The sequence below is a fragment of the Protopterus annectens genome, chromosome 7.part0, assembly GCF_019279795.1.
Source record: "Protopterus annectens isolate FY-2018-M chromosome 7.part0, PAN1.0, whole genome shotgun sequence".
NCBI classification, from domain to species: Eukaryota; Metazoa; Chordata; order Ceratodontiformes; family Protopteridae; genus Protopterus; species Protopterus annectens.
Genome location: NC_056739.1, coordinates 1195790527 through 1195811839, shown reverse-complemented (window position 1 = coordinate 1195811839; position 21313 = coordinate 1195790527). Strand labels below are relative to the sequence as shown.

General features: G+C 38.9%; 1 protein-coding gene across 1 annotated transcript in view; it reads right to left on the bottom strand.

Annotated features, from left to right (window-relative positions):
* LOC122806959 (synaptic vesicle glycoprotein 2C-like) overlaps positions 1-21313 on the bottom strand; it is a 419490-nt gene that overhangs the window by 108402 nt on the left and 289775 nt on the right. The window contains exon 11 of the mRNA XM_044077810.1: positions 9947-10042. Coding sequence (XP_043933745.1) covers positions 9947-10042 — 96 coding nt within the window. The remainder of the gene's footprint in view (positions 1-9946; positions 10043-21313) is intronic.

Here is a 21313-nt window from a genome sequence, read left to right as displayed (position 1 = left end):
AAATGGGTTGGGCGATGTAGAATGCCTTACTTACCACAGCAGATACATGGTGGCCAAAGTTTAGGATCCAGTCAACTTGTTTTCCCGAGTCTCTTACTACTGAGTTGTTACTTAGGGTATTATTCATATGATAGTCTGCAGGGATATTGTTTTTACAGCTGCATTTTATTTGTACTGAGTTTGAGTCCATGGATTTGGCACCAACCACTGGTTTATGTAAGTCCCTCTTGAAGTATATTGACATCATTTGGGGATTCAATGATTGCTGCACTTAATTTGCAGTTGGCAGCAAACTTAGTCAGCCACAGCCCCTCTCTTTTGGCCTGAACGTCTGAGAAGTATACTCCAAAAGAATAGGGAGCCCAGCATGGAGGTGTTTAGGTGAAATGTCAGTGGAGTTTTTAACCAGATTGTTTAATGAAATCTTGGAAAGTGAGAGGATGCCTGAGGAATGGAGAAAAAGTATTTTGGTGCCGATTTTTAAGAATAAGGGTGATGTGCAGAGCTGTAGTAACTACAGAGGGATTAAATTGATCAGTCACAGCATGAAGTTATGGGAAAGAGTAGTGGAAGCTAGGTTAAGAAGGGACGTGATGATTATTGATCAGCAGTATGGTTTCATGCCAGGAAAGAGCACTATGGATGTGATCTTTGCTCTGAGAGTGTTGATGGAGAAGTACAGAGAATGTCGGAAGGAGTTGTATTGTGTTTTTGTAGACTTAGAGAAAGCATATGACAGGGTGCCTAGAGAGGAGTTGTGGTACTGTATGAGGAAGTCAGGAGTGTCAGAAAAGTATGTAAGAGTGGTACAGGATATGTACGAGGGTAGTGTGACAGCGGTGAGGTCTGTGGTGGGAGTGACGGATGTGTTTAAGGTGGAGGTGGGGTTACATCAAGGATCAGCTCTGAGCCCTTTCTTATTTGCAATGGTGATGGACAGGTTGACAGACGAGATCAGACAGGAGTCCCCGTGTACTATGATGTTTGCAGATGACATTGTGATCTGTAATGAGAGTAGGGAACAGGTGGAGGAGACCCTGGAGAGATGGAGGTATGCTCTAGAGAGAAGAGGAATGAAGGTCAGCAGGACCAAGATAGAATATATGTGTGTGAATGAGAGGGAGGATAGAGGAATGGTGAGGATGCAAGGAGTAGAGGTGGCGAAGGTGGATGAGTTTAAATACTTGGAGTCAGTAGTTCAGAGTAACGGTGAGTGTGGAAGAGAGGTGAAGAAGAGAGTACAGGCAGGATGGAGTGGGTAGAGAAGAATGTCAGGAGTGATTTGTGACAGACGAGTACCTGTAAGAGTGAAAGGGAAGGTCTACAAGAGGGTAGTGAGACCAGCTATGTTATATGGGTTGGAGACAGTGGCATTGACAAAAAGGCAGGAGTTTGAGCTGGATGTGGCAGAATTAAAGATGTTAAGATTTGCACTGGGTGTGACGAGGGTGGACAGGATTAGGAATAAATATATTAGAGGGTCAGCCCAGGTTGGAAGTTTTGGAGACAAAGCCAGAGAGGCATGATTACATTGGTTTGGACATGTGCTGAGGAGGGATGCTGAGTATATTGGGAAAAAGATGCTAAGGATGAAGCTACCAGGTAACAGGAAAAGAGGAAGGCCTAAGATAAGGTTTATGGATGTGGTGAGAGAGGACATGCAGGTGGTTGGTGTGACAGAGCAAGATGCAGAGGACAGGAAGAAATGGAAACAGGTGATCTGCTGTGGTGAACCCTAACGGGAACAGCCGAAAGAAGATGATGATGATGGTTTTGCTTCCTCAAACTTTGTGACAAACTGCATTTTCTAAACAAGGCAAGTGCACCTGTATCAGCACTACACTTCAAATTAAACTTACATTTTTGTCTTAGGTCAACACTAAAGAAATTGAAATAATATATTATTCAAAGAAAAGAACAAACAATGCACATATTAAACAAGTGTTATTACAAAAGACATTTTATTTCTCTTTTTTCTGTGTCATCTATACTTGATATTAGATTTGTAAGTGATCAAAGTACAAATTAGATGTTATTTGTAAGGACAACTGCTGCAAGAGATTCATAATACGGATGGAATTAGGCAAAGACAAATATCAGTTCCCTTGCCTGATCTTTTTAGCAGATGCACATCCCCAGGGTTGCGTGGGTGCAACCCTACACCAAGGCCCTTATGTGAGCCTAACTATACAGGGACTGCAACCGCATGCCTTACTGTGCCTCTTGAACTGAATGGTCAATGTGTTACTTTTACTGCAGATTGCTTCTAAGAAATTATCTGATAATGTTCTAAGCCTTTGGCTATATGCCCAATAATGGTCACACTGCACTTCTTTCACATTATTTTCTTGTAAAATTTGTGAGGTACCGCTATAAAATTTAGAGCTCAACTAGTCAGGAAACCAATCTGATGAAAAACTATACCTTCAACAAACACACCATACATAAATATGCTTATTTGTCAATGTTACAAAGATGAAGGAGGAAAAACTCATCCAAAACAAAGCAATCAATGCCAGATCACACTTATATATTACTCTGGCACTGACTTCTTATGGAAAGCAGAGACTGAGAAGTTCAAATCTGCTGAATTGTACTTCAACAGCTGCTTTCTTGTGCAGTTTGCACTCAACAAGCTGTGCAACAGCCACCTTCATAAGTGTCAATTTCCACCATTTTAAGTGTTGTACAGCATAAAGTGAGTGCCTTAACTCATACGTTTTAATACTACTACTACTACCCCTGGCAGTAACAGTACAGAAAAATCTAGACAGTCTAGTAAAAGTTCTAAGTAGACAGAAACATGGTGGGCATAGAAGTATAAACATTACAACCATGGAGATTTTGTCATAGAGCACTTATCTCCATGGACCTTTTTCAGACTCAGTCATGAAGCAGTGTCTGGTTAAGTGTCCTGCTCAGAGTAACACAGTTAGGCAATTGAGGCTGAAGGAATCAAACCCTGCACCTCTGGATCACAGGAAACAGCTCATTCTTCTTCTCAGGTACAGGTACTGGAGACTACAAGACTGAGACAGGACATGTTAAATAAGATAGCTCCCCTGCAGCAAAGGTAGGAACTAGTTGCCACTCCCAGAGCAGTTATTGCTTGAAATCTCTTCTCCTTTCCACCTTGCTTGCTCAACAGGGGACTCAGAAGAAAGAAGCAACAATTAGTCATAAAGCTTTGCCTGTTTCTTTTTTAATTTCCTCTGCAGCTGCCACCCATTATGACATTGCCGTACTTGCTGCCACTTGTTCTTTCCACAATATGGTGTGAGAGCATGGCTGTGGCATGGCCACCATCCACTCAACTTTCAGAGAGTTTTTACCCTACAGTTCCAATACACATAACCACATAGTTCCATGGGATGGGTATGCAGTAGGCAATGAGAGGGCTTATCACACTCCTCTGAAAGTAACACTACCTCCTATAGCTTGACTCCACCACCTTGTAAGCAGATGCCTTTGTCCAGTTCTGGTGTCCACCAGGAATTGCAGGGGGACTGCATATCCTGGAACACATGACCTCAACCCTCCCTCCTGAAACAGGCAACAAGGGATGAGTGCCATAAAGTACCAGACCCATAACGTGTGCAACAATGAGGATAAATAATAAAGCAGACTGGGAACTTGGCACAGGCTACTGTAGATGTCCCCTTAAAGAAAAGACTTCAGAACTATCTCAAACAACTGATAAAAAAACTGATAAAGAAGGCAGTCATTAATCAAACATGATCATGATGCGGGGGGGGGGTGTAAGTTTTAGGGCAGATGTTCAGTAAACAGCTACAGTAACAAGGTAAACAGCAACAGTACTCCCAGCAATATCCAGTAGTTACAGACCGTTCAGGTGGTTCAGCCAACATCAGCCACATAGGAAGAAAAAGTTTCTTTGAGCAAGAATCTTCTTGGTTGCAGAAAAAAGGATTCGTTAAAGCCTCTTTCAAATTTAACACAACTAACCCGGATGCAAATAACAATGGATTCTTTTTCCTTATTATTTCTTTGCAAAAACAGCTGCCAGTGATAGCTTTTCTAAAGACTTTGGGTTTCATGTCCTCATTACACCAGGTTTCAGGCTACACACGAAGAAAGTGCAGTGGTTCTTGAATAATGTGTAAATCAGAATTCACTGATGTCAGAATACATCCCTCCACTGATTTTAATACTACTGAAAGACCTCCATCATTGGCACAAGCAGATAGCCATCCACCACGGCCCACCATAAATTCTACATATTATACACGGGTAGCACATCTATAAGATTTCCAAGTTCAGGATCAGTGGTATCCATCAAAGATGAAGAATCAACTCAACATCTCAGAAATGCTGGCACTTCATTTAGCTCCAGAAACCTTCAAAGTAAGTCTCAGATTAGGGACTCTGTAGACTGTCACAGATAATACCACCGTGATGCTGCATATTGACAAGCAGGGAGGTATTAAGTGCTTTTATTTCTGCAGACTGGCCATGAGCATATAGGAATAAGATTATGAGTATACCTAACTTTGCAAACCATTTACTTTCCAGGTCATGGAAAAAACTGGCAGAATTTCTAGCAGAGAAATTTCAGCCTATCATTACTGAAACTAAACTTGTACCTTTCTAACATTAAAAGAAAGACTGGGTCATCCAGTGATGGATCGTTAAGCTTCTCATCTAAATTACCAACATCCATTCGCTCCAAGCTTCCTCAACTTTACTGTCAGTTGGAGCCACAACTTCATGTATTCATTTTCTCTAGCACCTCTAATCCAGTGATGATTAAAGGTAAGAACAGAAAAAAAATGTAATTCTATAATTTCTTGCTGACCACACAACCATGGGCCACCCTTCTAATGCACATGTTGCTAGCTATCAGTAACTCCACATCTTTGCTACATTCTGTTATCTCAGCAGGAAAGCAGAACAATGCATCCAAACCTCAAGTATCACAATTTGTGGGCTTGAAAGGTCTCAAGTTAATTCCTAAGAGCCATCTTCTCTTCTGTTGAGTAATCATCTATTATAAAAAAAGCAAGGAAGCCTACCACCATAACATCAAATCGATCTAAAATATATTTTCTCTTTCGTGTGAAATGAAATCAATAGCTCCTTTTTTTTTCTTCGATCTTTCTGGTTATGGATAGTTTACTACTTTATTAAATCATAACCTGACCTATTCCTCCATTCAAGGAGAACTCTACCCAAGCGTTGTTTTTCTTTCCAAAAAGTGATTTTCCTTTCCTGTAATCCAACCCTAAACACATCACTTACAGAAAAAGCATAATTTAATAATTATTCCATTTGTTTTATGTTTGAACTTATTTCTGCTTGCAATTCCTTCCTAAATTTGTCTCATCTTCTGTTGGATCATGAAGGCTACTAAGAGTGGTAATTAGGTTAGGTCATTTATTCCAACCAAGGAGCCATTAAGAAAACAATGGCCCTTAAACATTGGAATTTAAATATGCCTTACCAGTCATGGATTGTCAGCATCGTGCCTCAGATAAATAGTGTAATCTGGGGTCAAACAAAAGCAAAGCTTTCAATATTAATTTTCAGATGCAAATGAACAAGAAAATACAACTCAAACCTTGTCTTTTCCTTTAATCAAACTGAGTGCCACGACGAAAGAAACTATTTTGATCTTACTCTTCTAATTTACTGTCAGTAGATAATTTTGCATTTTTCTGCATTGTATTTTCTGTAAATGTGCATGTTTCTTGTGTTTTGTTAAAGTATTTTTGCATTGCATAGTGTTTTGATGACACAAGTCCATGAAATGAGGAAAGAAAATAAGCCTCAAAGACTAATTCTAGCTGCAGTGCTAAAAGTGTGAATGCAATACAAGCCAGCTCAGCCCAAGTATGACCTATTAATCACAGGGGTCAGATTTATCCCACTTGAACACTGACCTACAGCTGTTACTTTGAAAAGTACAGTTAACTCAAACTACATTCTTAAGTCTGCTTTTCAAATGTTCCTTAAAATGCTGTATCAGAAATGGCCACTAATAAAAATTAAAGAAAGCAAAGTAATGAAAAATACAGCTAGATGCTGACAGTCAGAAGTAGAAAGTCATAGTACTGTTGAAAGCTGATGAGAGACAAACGCAGCAAAGTATCCTCTCATCATAGGGTTTCTCTCTGTCCCTCTAAAATGACAACAGGGAGGTGAAGGCATTAGCTGTCAAACAGCATCATGCCACCCATGGCAGCCCCCTTTCAGGCCATTTTGGCATATAACACATTAAAAAATAATCACCATTTACTTTGATACATAGACATTAGTAGTACAGCAAAGTTCAAGATATGCTGAAAAACACACACAGGTTCATACGTAGGTACTAGGCTATTGGCCCTAGGGCCTATATAAGCCTAGCCAAATGGTGCCCTGGCTTTCGCCACCCAAAAATATTATTTTCCTGTGCCCCTGTCGAGCAGAGCCACAGAAATGAATTTCCTATCGCCCATCCAATCATCAAGATTTTTCTTGAAGAGTGCTAATGAGGAGCTTTGTTTGATATAGATAGGTAGTTTGTTCCAGAGTATGGGAAGTCTCTGGGACAGGAATCTATCCCTCCAGCATGTTCTGTTTATTGTGGTGACAAGGTGTAGGTCCCTAGACCGTGTAGTTCGGAGGGATTGGGATTTCTTTAAGTGGAGCATGTCCAACAGCTCTGGGTTTGACATAGCTTTGTATGTTAGACAGAGATCGCCTCTGAGTAGGCGATATGCAAAGGAGTAAAGCTGGAGTTTTTTTAGACGGTCTGCGTAGGGCATTTGTTTGTGGCCAGTAATACTCTTTGTGAGGTATTTCTGCAGCCTTTCCAGTTGTAGATGTCTTGTGCGGTACATACCAAAAGCGATGTTGTACTCTATAATGGGTCTAATGAGTGACGAGTAGAGGGGAACAATGACCTCTTTTTTCCTGGATGAGATACCTTTTGTGGTGAGGTGTGCCACGTACAAGGATTTCCTGACTACTGTGGAGATGTGATTATCAAAGGACAGACTACTGTCCACCTGTGTCCCAAGGTCTCTTATCACACTTTCGATGTTAAGTAGACTACCGCCTATATAGTATTTATGGCTCCTAGTTTGCAGTCATCTGAAAACTTCATTAGCCAAAGACCTTCTGTGTTAGCCTGTACTTCAGAGAAGTAGATACCAAAGAGGAGAGGACCCAGGACTGAACCCTGTGGAACTCCACTTGTCACTGGTCTGAAGTTGGATTTGGAGTCTGCTACTTTCACAGTGTGGGTTCTGTCAGTGAGCCAGTTGGCAGCCCATCTTGTGACATAGGGATTTATACCTAGTTTAATGAGTTTATCTATAATTCCAGAGTGGGGGATGGTGTCAAAAGCCTTGGCGAGATTTAGATAGGTTGTGTGAATCACCTTACCCTCATCTATGGCTTTGATGTCTGCTTCAAAGAAGTCTATCAGGTTTAGGAGACATGATCTGCCATTTGCAAACCTGAACTGGGTAGGATCCAGAGTTTGGAGATTAACAATGTCATTGTTTATAAGTTCCATGATGATACAGACCAGGCTCGTCATGCTAATGGGGCGGTAGTTCCCAGGGTCCGTGGTGGCTCCCCCTTTGTGGAGTGGGATAACTGTTACTGTGCGCCATTCAGTGGGCAGAAAGCCTGAGGTGAGGCTATGATTTAACATGGTATTTAGGTGGGGTGCCAGTTCGTTCTGTAGTTCGTGTAGAACGCAGCCTGGCATGTTGTCAGGTCCCATGGATGCTGTGTTCTTGACTTTGGAGAGTGTGTTTTTTTACCTGTGCAGCCGTAATTACAGGAACTTTGCATTCTTCCGGTATAGAGATGGGCCCTTTAGGGGATGAGAGGGTGGTAAAGTTAGCACTGAATCTATCTGCCAGGATGTTGGCAATATCAGTTGGTTCTGTATATTTAGTGCCATTGTGCGTAACTCAGAGCAGATCTGCGTGTTGCCATTGAGATTCTTGACATAGACATAGAATGGTTTGTGGCTGTCTTTAGAATCAGTGGCGATTTTGTTTTCAAAATTAGCTTTGGAGGATTTTATGAGGGATCTCAGCTTCTTACTGAGGCTGACCAGGAAGTTCCTCCAATCACTCTTTTTTGCAACAGTTTCTTTCTACTGTTGTAGTTTGTTTATGGCATGGGACCACCAGATTGGCTTCCTCTTTTTGGAGAATAGCATCTTGGTTCTGTTAGGGATTGCGTGATCCATGCACTCATGTAAGTGCTTATAAAGTGCATTTGTGTAAGATTCAGCAGTCACACCTATATTGTCTGTCAGCATGGGTGTCGTGAAGCTTGCCACTTCTGTCTTAAGAAGTGTGAAGTTGGCTTTGGCGACATTTTTTATGGTGGTTTCCCTAATAGGGTGTGGGGGTGGGATGTGGATGTCTAGGGTGATTAGCTTGTGGTCGGAATTGACCTCTGGTGTGGAACACCGGTTGCCCATGTTGATAATGACCAGGTCTAGGATACTGCTGCCCCTGGTGGGGGTGTGGATAAGTTGATCCAAGGCATTGGAATTTATGAATTTTTCAATTTTTGGGTGCGATGCTCATTTAAGTAACAACCTTTAATTTAATTAATTTCTTGAATTTCTCTTTCTACCTCACCAAGGAAGGTGTTTGATGTTACCAGTCCTCTGCTCTGTAATAAATTTGCAGCAGTGCCAATTAGTTAGTTGCACCACTTTGTTTTAAGACTGTGTCCCCTTGCCCCTGCACATCTTTTTCTGAAAAAATGTTATACTCTTCAACTTTGTGGATAGCATTGGGGTACATAATTATTTTCATCACATCTCCCCTATTATCTCTGGGGTACAAACATTCAGCTCCTTTAGTTTATCTCTGTCTCATTATCTTGATATGGATTCTGGAACTGATGCTGCACAATTTGTGGTGCACTCTTCTGGACTGCCTCTGTTCAATTTCCCTGCATTGATGTGGGATCTAAAACTGCACCAAATGGGGTCTTCCCAACTGTCTTTATAAACAAGCATAGTCTTGGCAAGAGGCATGGAAAGGGAGATAGAGGGACAGACAGAATACTCATGACACTGTTCTCTGTGCTGGAACTCAGACAAGCATACAACTGTGCCATGAGACAAGACAAAGTAGAACAAAGTGGTTAGATTACATTTATGCTAAATACATTTTCTTTAATTATTTTTTTTATTCCATACTTAACCTTTAGACTGTAGCCTTGGTTTCCATTCATGCCAACACTAGATTCCCCCCACCCCTGCCAAATGCTCCAACCAGGTACCCCTATCTGTACCTTTTCACTGTGAGGGACTTCCAACACCTTGGGAAGTGGGCCACACTGTATAAACTTTTTTTTCTGTTTTTAAAGTCCTGGTGCATGAAGGCTCTAATGATGAATTGCAATATGGAACTGAAAGCCACTATGAATGCATTAGCTGTTCAAAATTCTTAGCTTTTGGGACGAGCTAGTGCAATGATGTCAGGGCATTGCCACTGTCCTGTAGTTCTTAACAGGATGAACTGTGAGGAGCCTAGTGTCCAGCAGAGGTCAAACAGTCATCAGATTCCCTCAGGCATCCTCCCCAAGTAAAGGAGCCCTGGCCATTGCCTACTTCATCCTATCCACCCTTGTCAGCTTTACCATTGACCTGAGTACTTTTCTGACCTTGGATTGCTGGTGACACAGACACCGTATCACTATGTCAGTAAGCTGGTTAACTTTGTAGAGAATTTAATTAACAACATTTTGTGTTTGTATAGTTCTGCAGCAGTCATATGTAAGATGTAACAAATGATTCATCTACTTTGAGCCCTACAATGCCTGCATAGAATTTTATCTTATGTCTTTCAGGAAGTGGTTAAATTCTTATTACAGCCCACAAAGAAGAGAATATTATAACTTCCACTATTACAGAACTCATTATTACGTCCGCAATGCCATATACAGTCAATAAATTACTTACACAGTAGAATTTTTCCTCCTACTATGTCCATGATAAGGATGGTAAGAAGATTCCCGGGCAGGTTAGAAGAAGCTGTTATAAAGCCCTCTATGTAAACTGGAAAACAAACACAGGAAAATACTTGAATGCATAAAAAAAATTGGATTATGCCTACTGACATCTATATAGCAGTACACTTAACATATGGAATATTTAACTGCAGCAATACATTGTGGCCCAATCAATCTTGCCTACATTTACAAGAAACATTGTTGCTTATTCTTTTTGTCCTTAACAGATGAATAGCTAGATTAACATAGCAGTAACAGGATTTCAATCCTGAACATCATAATTCAGGATTGGTAATAGAACTGTTTGTATGGCTACTGAAGACAAAAATCAAGTGGGAAAGAAAAAACTGTCTAGCCTTGCTTCCTTGATGGGATGGTCTACGGTGAGAGCTAAGTAACCTTGTTCTAATGCAAAAGGAAGCATAGGTACAGACAAGAAGTGCAATAGGTTTCACTAGAACTGAAGTACAGAAGACGATGCACTATATGTATCTCCTCAGAGAACCGTCTTTGGTGTTCCAACACATAATAAAAACCAGGAGCCTGGAAATCCACTCCAGATTCATACATTTATCCCAGATGTCAACTAGCCACTAAGATGAAGTGTAAGTTGTGGATCCAGGCCAGTCAATCAACTGGGATCTAGCAGATGGTCAACATGGATCAGAAGACATGCTAGAAATCCATTACAATCAACAGGCTACTCATAAAGAAAAAATAAATAAATACAAAACTGTGTTTGTACAATGCTATTACTGACGTCTGTTCAGAATGTAAATCAAGAAACTAAAGATGCATACAGACTCTGAAACCAGTTAATACATATTGTTTCCATATATTTAAACATATTAATCTAAAATATATTCTATATACATAATTTCATCTAGAAAAAGCCATTTTCCTGCATAACCTACCATTACTCCCTGCATTTAACTTAAACTTAATGGCAGAAGATTAACTCATATATTCTGGCAGAACTCCTTAATCACTGCAGGAACTGTTGTTTGCTCTCTTTAAAACTACACTATTTATTCTCCAGTGGATCTTTGAAAATTGACCTGCCTATTTTAGAGCAAGCACCACTGCAGGTCAGAGTCCACTTCCCCCTCCCCCCTGCCCCCAAATTACTAGTGTTACCACCTCTTCAAATCCTCAAAGTGGAACATTCTTTATGGAAACATGAGATGTTTTGCAGGACAAACATAACAACCAGTGTAACTGATCAGACTTAACATTTTTTGCCAAAATAAAAACTCGATTGTTTATGCTGCTTTACTCAATATATAGGTGTTTCGGACAGAAAATGATTGTCTTATGCGACTGTTAATAGAAACATATATTGTCCTCATGACATCTGCCATTTTTCCTTTGCAGGACACAACTGCCCAGGACCTGTCCTGTGTAATGAGGGTCAGATGGTAACCCTAGATAGCAGCAGCATGTATGTATTAGCACTGATTTTCCATTGATTTGTGTTATCAGTACAGAAAGGCCCTTTCAGACACCTAGAAGAAGAGGGACTGGGTATATGTTTGGAAGAAATATTAACAAAAGACCAGAGTGACTTGTTGTTGGATGTTACTTTAACCTTGACGTGTTCATTATAGAAAATCTTACTAATGATGCATGAGGCCAACCAGTAGTAGTTAAGGCAAATGAAATATGATAACAAACCACAGCTGGAATACTGTGACAGAGCTGGAGGCCTACAGAGAACAAATAAACATTGCTAGACAGAGGGCGGAGAAAAGCTGCAAGGACAGTGCAGGTAACTGAATCCAAGGCATATCCAAAGACACTAAGAGAGCATAACCTTCTCACCTGAAAAGACAGAAAGAGGGAAATGAATATAACAGTAAAACTTAATTTCATGTAAGTGTGATGGTAATCAACTTGAAAGAAAAGACAAGTCAGTTATGAGTGGATACAACAAACCAATTATAGGAATACACTTTTAAGGAAGTCTTTTTTTAAATTTTGTGGGCAATTTTCTATCAAGAGTGGTGTAAAAGTTAACTTGATCACCATCATGGGTCAGTTTAATACTTTAAAACAACCTGTGTTGCCTGGACTGATGACATGGGGAATGGAAGGGAAGCTGCTTTTGGTTAACTGCAGCAATCATGCAGATTCTTCTACCAATTGTTTAAGTTACTTATCTATGTATGTCTCTGTTTTATAATATTTTGCATTTTCTATCTTCACTAACAGTTTATATGGAAATAACTGTATAGGGTATCACAAGAACTGAAAAAGACCTCTCTTGATTCTGCACAATTGATGTAAAAATATTCTTCCAGTGCAGCCAGACACATTGTTGAGGTATGCTATTTTTCTTAAAACTGAAAATAGAAACCTGTTCAGGGAGCTTGAAATACCATGGTAATAAAGAAATAACAATATAATGGAAAGTGCAACATTATTAAAAAAGAAGATCATGGAGGATACAAATGGTAAACAATATGGTGGCGTGATTCAGAAACTTATATATTTCACACAACTAGACACTAACACCAGAGTTGCTGATCGCAGTAAAAACGTGGAGATACAGGAGAGAAACCATGAAGATACGTCACCCTCATATGTAAGCTTTTGGGTTGTGTGGAGTATCCATCCATGTGGGCTTTTGAGAATTTTTCAGCAGCTAACTGGATACAAGGTCTGCCTCAAGGATACTTTACCAGTTTCTCCTTGACATGTTACAGTATATCGGAGGGCATATGTAGTTTCCATGCACTATAGAGAACAGAAGCAACACCATGCCAGAATTTTATGACATTTCCTGGTTTCCCTGAGGTTCTGGAAGACATTCATAGCACCCACATCTTGAAAAAGGTCTCACCTGGATCAGAGACAATGGTATATCAAGTGAAAGAGGCTCCACTACATCAACTGCCAGGTGGGCTGCAATGCACACAGTATAATATACAGTATGTCAAGCAGGCCATCCAGGCAATGCCCACACCTGGCATTTGGCACACTTGTAACTTATCTCAGCAGTTTATGCAGGGTCATTTTTCCATAGGAGGCATGGCTTATGACACCAAAGAGAGACCCACAGACCATGGCAAAAAATGTAAGCAGCACCAACTTGTCACAGACTCACATTATTGTTGGACATGTATTCAGGCTGCTACAGGTCTGTTTTCACTGTCTAGATGCCTCTGGTGGTGGTGCACTGCACTATGACCCTGAAACATGCAGTAAAATCTTTGCAGTGTGTGCAATATTATACATTGTGTTGCTTCACAAACAGATATAGCAGGAGAGCAACATTTGGGAGAACACTCCAGAATCAGCAGCAAAGGAGGTGCCTGATGAGGAGCTTGTGGAGGGGCAGGCTGCAGGCTATGAGTATGCAAGGTTGAGGTGAGTGTATTATGCTGTGGCACAACCTAAGAGGCAGCATTTTGATTACAACTATTGGCAAGATTAAGCATAACCTACAACAGTAAAAATAATACATGCATGAATATAACTAGGCTGTGCTATACCATGCAAGGACTGGACACACTCTACATCAGCCACTGGCTACCTAGGTAAAAGAGTACTAAGGAAAGAGCACATTTAGCATAAGTGCAACTGGGAACATCCAGAGTAACAAGCACAGACAACAGATAGTAAATGTGTGCGTGTGTGCGTGTGTTTGTGTCAGGGTGCTGCATCATCTACTAAATCTGTGTCCATGTACACCCACACTCATCAGCACTGCCCACAACCTCACAGTCATACCACAATTAGGTTCCATTTGTTACTCTGTGTGATCAATGTGCCATCTCATGTACGTCCCCTTTCACTGGGTCATTCTTTTCTGGTAAGGTTGTGTCCACAGTATGAACACAGGGTGGAATGCTCCACAAGGGTGAATGGCAGGATGTGCTACAGGTGGCCTCAGCTTGAACACCCTGATCACATCTGAGTTCATGGGTTACTACAGAACCCTCAACACTAGATGGAGGTGTGAAGGTGGTAGTACTACAGGTCCTAGATGTTGCCCTCTCCCCTCCCATAGTGGGCTTCCTCACCTGAAGCAGAGGTGGGCTGGCTATGTGATGGGGAACCACAGAGAGAGACACCTGCAGCATACAGACTCCCTATGCCACCTATCCTTAATGCTGCATATATGGCCCAGGCACTCCAGAAGGTTGTCGTGCCACATACTACTCTGACTAGTCCAGCTATAGCTGCATTTTTCTCTGCCTGTCCTGTATAATGGCCCTGCACAATCATTGCATAACCATATAGAGAGAGATAGAGAGCAGTATGGAGGAGTACCCATGGGTGGCCAGCCACCACCACTATGCTGACACCTAGGGTCCTCCTTTCATTCAAAGGAGCTGGCAGTAACCATAGAGAATGAAGATGTCTGTGCAGTCACTGAGACATGGTTTAAAGCTGAGAGAACACACCAACAGTGCAAGGTTATAGTACCTTCCACACATTCAGACTAGCTACTACACAGACAGGGATTAAAAGTAGATTTGTTTTGATTTACATCAAAAATAAATATACCACGAGGCTTGACAAACAGGACAATGCACTTGAGTTTCTCCATGTCCAAATTACCAAAGACAAATTCCAGTACCACTTCTTTGCAAACTATAGGTCTCCCTCTATGACCCAGGAAACCTGTACAATGTATTTAAACACAATGGGATAGAAACACTCACCATCCAACCCAATATCATATTCAGGGGTGACTTCAATTACCCCATTATAAACTGGGAATTATACACGACACCAAACATATAGGAACACAATTCCTGGATTTTGTAACCATAAACTCCCTGGACCAGACTGTCAGTACACCAACAAAGGGTGCAACCATACTGGATCTGGGAAAGAAAAAGAGATTTAAAATGGTGCAATATTTATTCAAAGGAGAAAGCAAAACTAATTAATACAAAAAAGCAGCACCAAAGATATTTGAAAAGAAAAACATGCAAAGGCATCCACAAATGGAGAATTTCACAATACAAAAATGGCAAAACAAAGAAGGAAAGTAGAAAAGAGGATTATTAGTGGAGAAGTTAAAGAAATAGAAACAGAAGTTATGAATTACCTGCAAAGTGAAGGATTTAACAATGACAATCCAACTCTGATAATGTCACAGTATGATGGAACAATGAGTCCCTAAATTAAGGAGAAACAGGTGGAACAGGAAGCATCTGATGACTTGCCACATGAAGATACTCTGGAGACTTCATTAGGAAATCAGTACAAAAGTTTAGTTGGAGTTGAATAGCCAGTGTAGGAGCAGGAAACAGTGGCAACTCTGATGCAGTCAATGTTGTGGAGTGATAGGACAGTGAATTCCCATATGAAACAGGAATAGATGATGCAGGATGCAGTTGAAGACAAATGTCACAGGAATATGTTCTAGAACTTTCTGTAGAATGCCCGCAGGAAATGGAGAACAAAGAATGTGCCCTTAGTTTAGAAGTAATGATCTAATGGTAGAGTTGTTTGATTAATAGAGATGGATAGACATATTAAAACAAATGAAAGAAATAGATTACAGAGTCAATAAGACCTAAAATGTTAGAAGTTTAATAAAACAAATGGCCACAGTAATCAAGACTGTTAACAGAAATTCATGTGATATAACATAAGTACATAGGATATATTACTGTGCATCTAAATTAATAACAGATAACGTCTTACCACAAAAACACGGGGCAATAAGGGAAAGTAAGGGAAGAAATCAAATGTCATCATGGAAGTATCAGATAGAGAAAACTATAAAGCAATTAAGAAAAGAAGTGTTACTGCTAGGGTTTCCAAGATAGCTGCACATTAAGTAACAGCTTAATTCCATCTCTCCCATGGTGAAAACAGAAATTTAGCAGCGAAAGCCAGTGGACCTACATTTCTGGGTAAATTTCAGTAACTGACTAGTAAGTGCACTGCCTGGATGCCAGGAAAAAAGAAATACAGAAGATTTGAAGTAAAATCAGCGACAAAAGGTGATGAAGAAACCTGACTGGGAAAAGTATTGCAGCTCTTCAGCAAAAAGCAGTACAAGCTCCAGACATCATTTCCAGTAACCTAGAGGAAAGTATAAGGCAAATGCACACAGACCTGATTAAAATAAATGAAACACTGACAGAGTATTAAACTCAAACTAAAACAATAAAAGCATGGAAAAATGGAAGAAGCTTTAAACAGATATTCAGTTAAGGTGATAAAACTGCAAAATTCAGACGTCAAGATGAAGAAAGGGCTGGCTGAATATGAGACTGCACAAGAAGAAATGTTTAAAAGAAAAATAGAATTAGAGGATGGAGCGCAAAGGGAAAGTCTAAGACTTTCAGCTGTACCAGAGGAGATGGGAAGGAACAGACTGTATTCATTTTATAAAAGCACAAATAAGCAGCTGGACTGGTATTTCACAACAGGAGTTGTTTATTGAAAAGGCACATCATGTGCATGCTCCAAATCTGGCTATGAGAAAGGAACCTAGACTTTTAATAGTAAAGATGCAATCTTACCAGCAGAAGGAGTTGATTCTGACAAAACTGCGCCAGGACATAGTACTAAAAGTGGGAAACAGCAGAGTGTTTATGGTGGAGGACTACTCATTGTACACCAGGCAGAATAAGAGTAAATTTATTCCATTATTCAAAACATGTTAAGAGGCAGGCATGAGATTCAAACTGCTGTACCACGTTATTTCCAAAATATTTTTCCACATAAGGACAAAATCATTTTTTGATGAAGTACATGCTAAGAAAGAAATACAAAGGTTTGTCCAACAAAAACTGAGCTGTGAAACAGAAGGGGATTCTGCTTCTTGTTCTTCTGGTAATAAAGACCACAGAGGGATTGTGCCAGTGAAACCTTTTCCAATGTTTCAACGGAAAATGCTTGAGAGAAAGAAAAAAAACAAGGGTTGACTAGAAGAATTGAGTGTGCATTGGAAATAAAGCAGGCACAGGACTTGGGAGATGGAGATGGACAGGAATAAAACCAGCACTTGGAAACTGACAAACAAGGGATTACAAAGCAATAATTAAAAGCATGACGGAACAAAAAAATCTGGACATATTGGACTTTTTTAGACTTTGTTAAACTTGTAGGGGATTCTAAAGCATATACCCTACTTCATGTCATTAACATTCAAAAAATACTCAGGAGAGGGGAAAAGGAGGGAGAAAGTTAACTGTAAGAAAAAAAACCTTACTGGTACAACTTTATTATTGCATGATTTTTTGCATGCTGAAAAGTAAAGTATTCTCATTTATTTTTAAGTGTAATGGGGATACTATAGTAAACAGGTGCTCATGTTTTTTTCTTTCTCTCTTTCTCCTTATTTAGTTTTAAGAGATATAGGCCCTGCATTGTAAAGAATGGTTAAAAGAGCATAACAAAAGAAAAATCAGTGTGCTTTTTCTCATTCTTGCATAGGAGAATGACTGGAGTAAAGGCCACTAGCTTAATTTAGCAACACATTTTAAGAGAAAGCAAGTAAATGAAAAACAGTATTGAATACTATAAGGCTTTTTCTAATAAACAAATGTAGGTTTAGAAGCTTTGTGTCTGGTTCTCATGCATCTAGACGACAAAATGATAAAGAAAAATGGCTTGGAGAAAATGTTTTCTGAAAGCATTTAAGTGTTTTCTCAGCTAAGAGATCTACAAAGATAAGACAAAGCCAGACAGCACTTAAAAGCAGAGGCTATGCCATGCATCTTATTATGGACAGCCTTTATTTTTAGGTTATCTCAAGTCTATGCAAGTGGATGTCAGTTTGGAAACATTTTTTCCTATTAGGAGTGTAAAACTTCAATATTTGAAAATGTACATAGTTTTGTCTGATATTATTAATTTAATAGGTTTTAGGGGAGTATTGGGGTGTGTTTTTTGAGGGCTTTCACTAAAACAAAAGTTTTGTAAGATGCGACATAGGCTGAAATGGAGAGGAAAAGAAACAGTTGTATAAAAGATTAACCTGACGAAGGGTATATGCATGTAACACAAAAGCTGGAACTAGATATTTAATAAAAAGCTGTTATACATAAAAGATGGGAATAAAAACATCTTAATATAATGATGCCTTCTGTAATATTTTTAAAGTGAATGGTCTCATAGATAAATACAAATAAGGAAGAGTGCAGATAGCTATGCTGCAGGAGATACATTTGGAAAGAAATGAACATATGAATTTGATAAATAAAGTTTTTTTTAGGATGGTTATTCAGCAGAATACCTGGGGCAAAAGAAAAGGGAAGTAATTGTATTAGTTGCAAGAGGAGCTTCAATAGTGATAGAAGTGGATAAAAAAGATAATAATGGTAGATTTGTAGTACTAATGGGTTACTGGCAAGGGAGGAGAATTACACTGGCATGTATTTATATTCCATCAAAAACTGCTATAATGGAGTTTAAGAAAATTCTGGAAAAAATAATCATATTTCAGAAAGGAATATTACTTATAGGTGGGGACTGGAATTTAATCTGCAACAGTGAAGATGTGTCTGGGGGCCCAGAAGGGAAAATATAACAAAGGAGAATAGATTTTTGAATAAATTTATGAAAATATTTAGCATGAAAGATGTGAATTCAATACTAGGAGTTCAGAGTGAATTTGCATATTATTCTCCAGGATACAAAAACTGGGGTAGGCTGGACAGAATTTACATTTCACAGGAATGTGCATTTAATTGAATGTTTTGATATGCACCCAGTAACTATTTCAGATCATAAACCGACAATAACTAAAATAAAACACAGGGTAATGAAACAAAAATGAGAGACTGGTGCATTCCCATCTATCTGTTGAAAAGTGAGGAATTTAAGGAATGGGTAGTGGAAATTTTCAGGAGCTATTAGAGAAAATATAAATTTCTTCTGAAAATATAGCTAGGCAGTGGGATAAAATTAAAGTGGATTTTAAAAATAAGGTGGAAATAAAATAAAGGGAGATCTGTTTAAGACGTAACAAGAATTATTTAGTGGACCTGACAAATGTTAAAATATTGCAAAATTGGGGGAATCTCACAGAACAACATGAAGAGCAACTGCAGAATGCTAAACAATAAATAAGTGATTACCTCGATAATATGCACATGTTTAGAAATATTGCTGTTTGCTGTTAAGCAACTGTTTATTTGATGATAATTCTAGAGCACAAAAACTTTTAGTACAACAAAAAGACAGTAGAAATGGCTGTTGCCAAGCTTAGGGAGCCTATAACAAGGAAGATAAAAGATCTTGTACAAATATTAGAAATATTTCAGAAATTTTATGAAAGTCTGTATAAAGCAGTGAAATATGGAAATTAGGAAAAGGTACAAATGGAAATGTTTATGGAAGAATTAAATATGCCAAGGTTACAGGTAGATGAGGCTCAATTACTAACAGGATAGGAGCAGATGAGATAAAAATGGTGATGTATAACCAATCTACAGGAAAGTCCCCAGAAATAAATGGTATTCCTGTGGAATTTTGGAAGCTAGGTGGGAAAAACTGCTGAGAATATCTAGAAGGTTTTGTTTAACAGTACTTTAAGAGGAGAAGTACCAACACCCTGGAAGAAAGCCATGTTAGTTATAATACCTAAAGAGGGTAAAAATCCATCAGATCCAGCTTCACACACAGGCCCTTTTCAATACTAAACCATGATTATAAGTTTATGTCTATAATGGCTAAAATAATGGTAAACTGATGCCAAAATTGATAGATATGGATAAGTGTGGTTTTGTGGAGGGGAGGCAAATATTTTACAACATTAACAGAAGATTGATTATCCAAACGGAAGCAGAATTTAAGAAAACACCATTGTTATTAGTGGGTCTTGATGCACAGAAAGCATTTGTCAAGTAAGCTGGGACTCTGTGAGCAGGACAACGGAAGCATTTACATTCCCTGATAACATTATAAGCTTGAGTAGGAGAATATATGAGGGATTGGAGGTGAAATTTAAAGTGGGTGGGGTCCTCTCTGATAATTTCTGCTTGAGCAGAGGAACCAGGCAGGGGTGTCATCTCTCCCCTTTGTTATTTGCATTATATTTAGAACCACTGGCAAAGAAAATACGGGACTTAAGAAATTCAAGAATATAATTGGTATGTTAGTCAAGAAATGCTGGCTGTATTTGCAGATTAAATTATTTTATACCTGGCAAAACCAGAAAGGGACATTACAGTGTTGTGGAACATTTTGAGACAGTTCCAAATTTTTTCAGGATACAAAATTAATGAAGTTAAAACAAAGCCAATTGTGGTGAATTATGTACCCACACATGAACTGGTTCACCAATATTCATATTTAAGGGGACATGATAAAATTAAGTGTTTAGGAGTATGGATTAAAAATTATTCTGGTGTGACAGCTAAGGCTATGTGGGAAGAGATTAAACAAAAGGTAAAAAAAAACTGAAAATATAGAAGCTCTGTTATATGGATATCAATAGTAAGATACAAGCAATTAAAATGTTTTAGTTCATTTAGTCTTATACACAGGTTATGCATATTGTTATCAACCAGAGGAGAAGTTATCGATAGCAATTAATAAAGAGCTGAAGGATTTTATCTGGCAGGGGAAGAAGGCAAGAGTCAAGTGGAATAATTTGATTCTTCCAATAGAACAAGGCAGATTGGGATTACCTGATTTGAAGGGGTATTTCAGAGCAACACAGTTAATATATGGCACAGGCAGAAATCTATAATTCAGAGTGGAAACAGATGGTGATGAAAAGTGGGGTGAAGCTCAAGAAACAAGGAAAGACAGGGATTTTTGATGCAGACCTTTAAGGAGCATAACAAGAATCATACAGAATATTATATTCATAAAGTAGCAGAAAGTATTCTAAGAACTAAGCTAACACAGGAATGAAGAAAGGATATTCTACCAATAGGGATGACTGCAATTAGGGATAGAAACAATAGGCAAGAGAGGACTCAAATTTATTGGGAAGAACTGGCAAAGGAAGCAAGGTATTGGAAGCAAATAACTAGAGAGGGAAAGATGCCAATATTTTATTTGGACTGCAAAGGATTGATATCAGAGTATAAGCAAACAGAAAGAAATAGGGGGTTCTAAATGAAAGACCAGCACTGATAGAGATTTTAGTAGAATATAGAAGAGAAGCTGACATTAAAAAATGAATAGTTAGAGCATGACAGCTATAACAATTAAACAGAGTAGGTTAGAAAGGATTGAGAAGAGATGGGATAAGCAATTCATAAAGAAACAATGCGGATATATATATATATATATATATATATATATATGTCTCCCAAATATGCAACAAAGTCTAAAAGATTTAGGATTTTTGCTTGGAAGTATTTACATAGGTATTTTTATACCCCAAGTA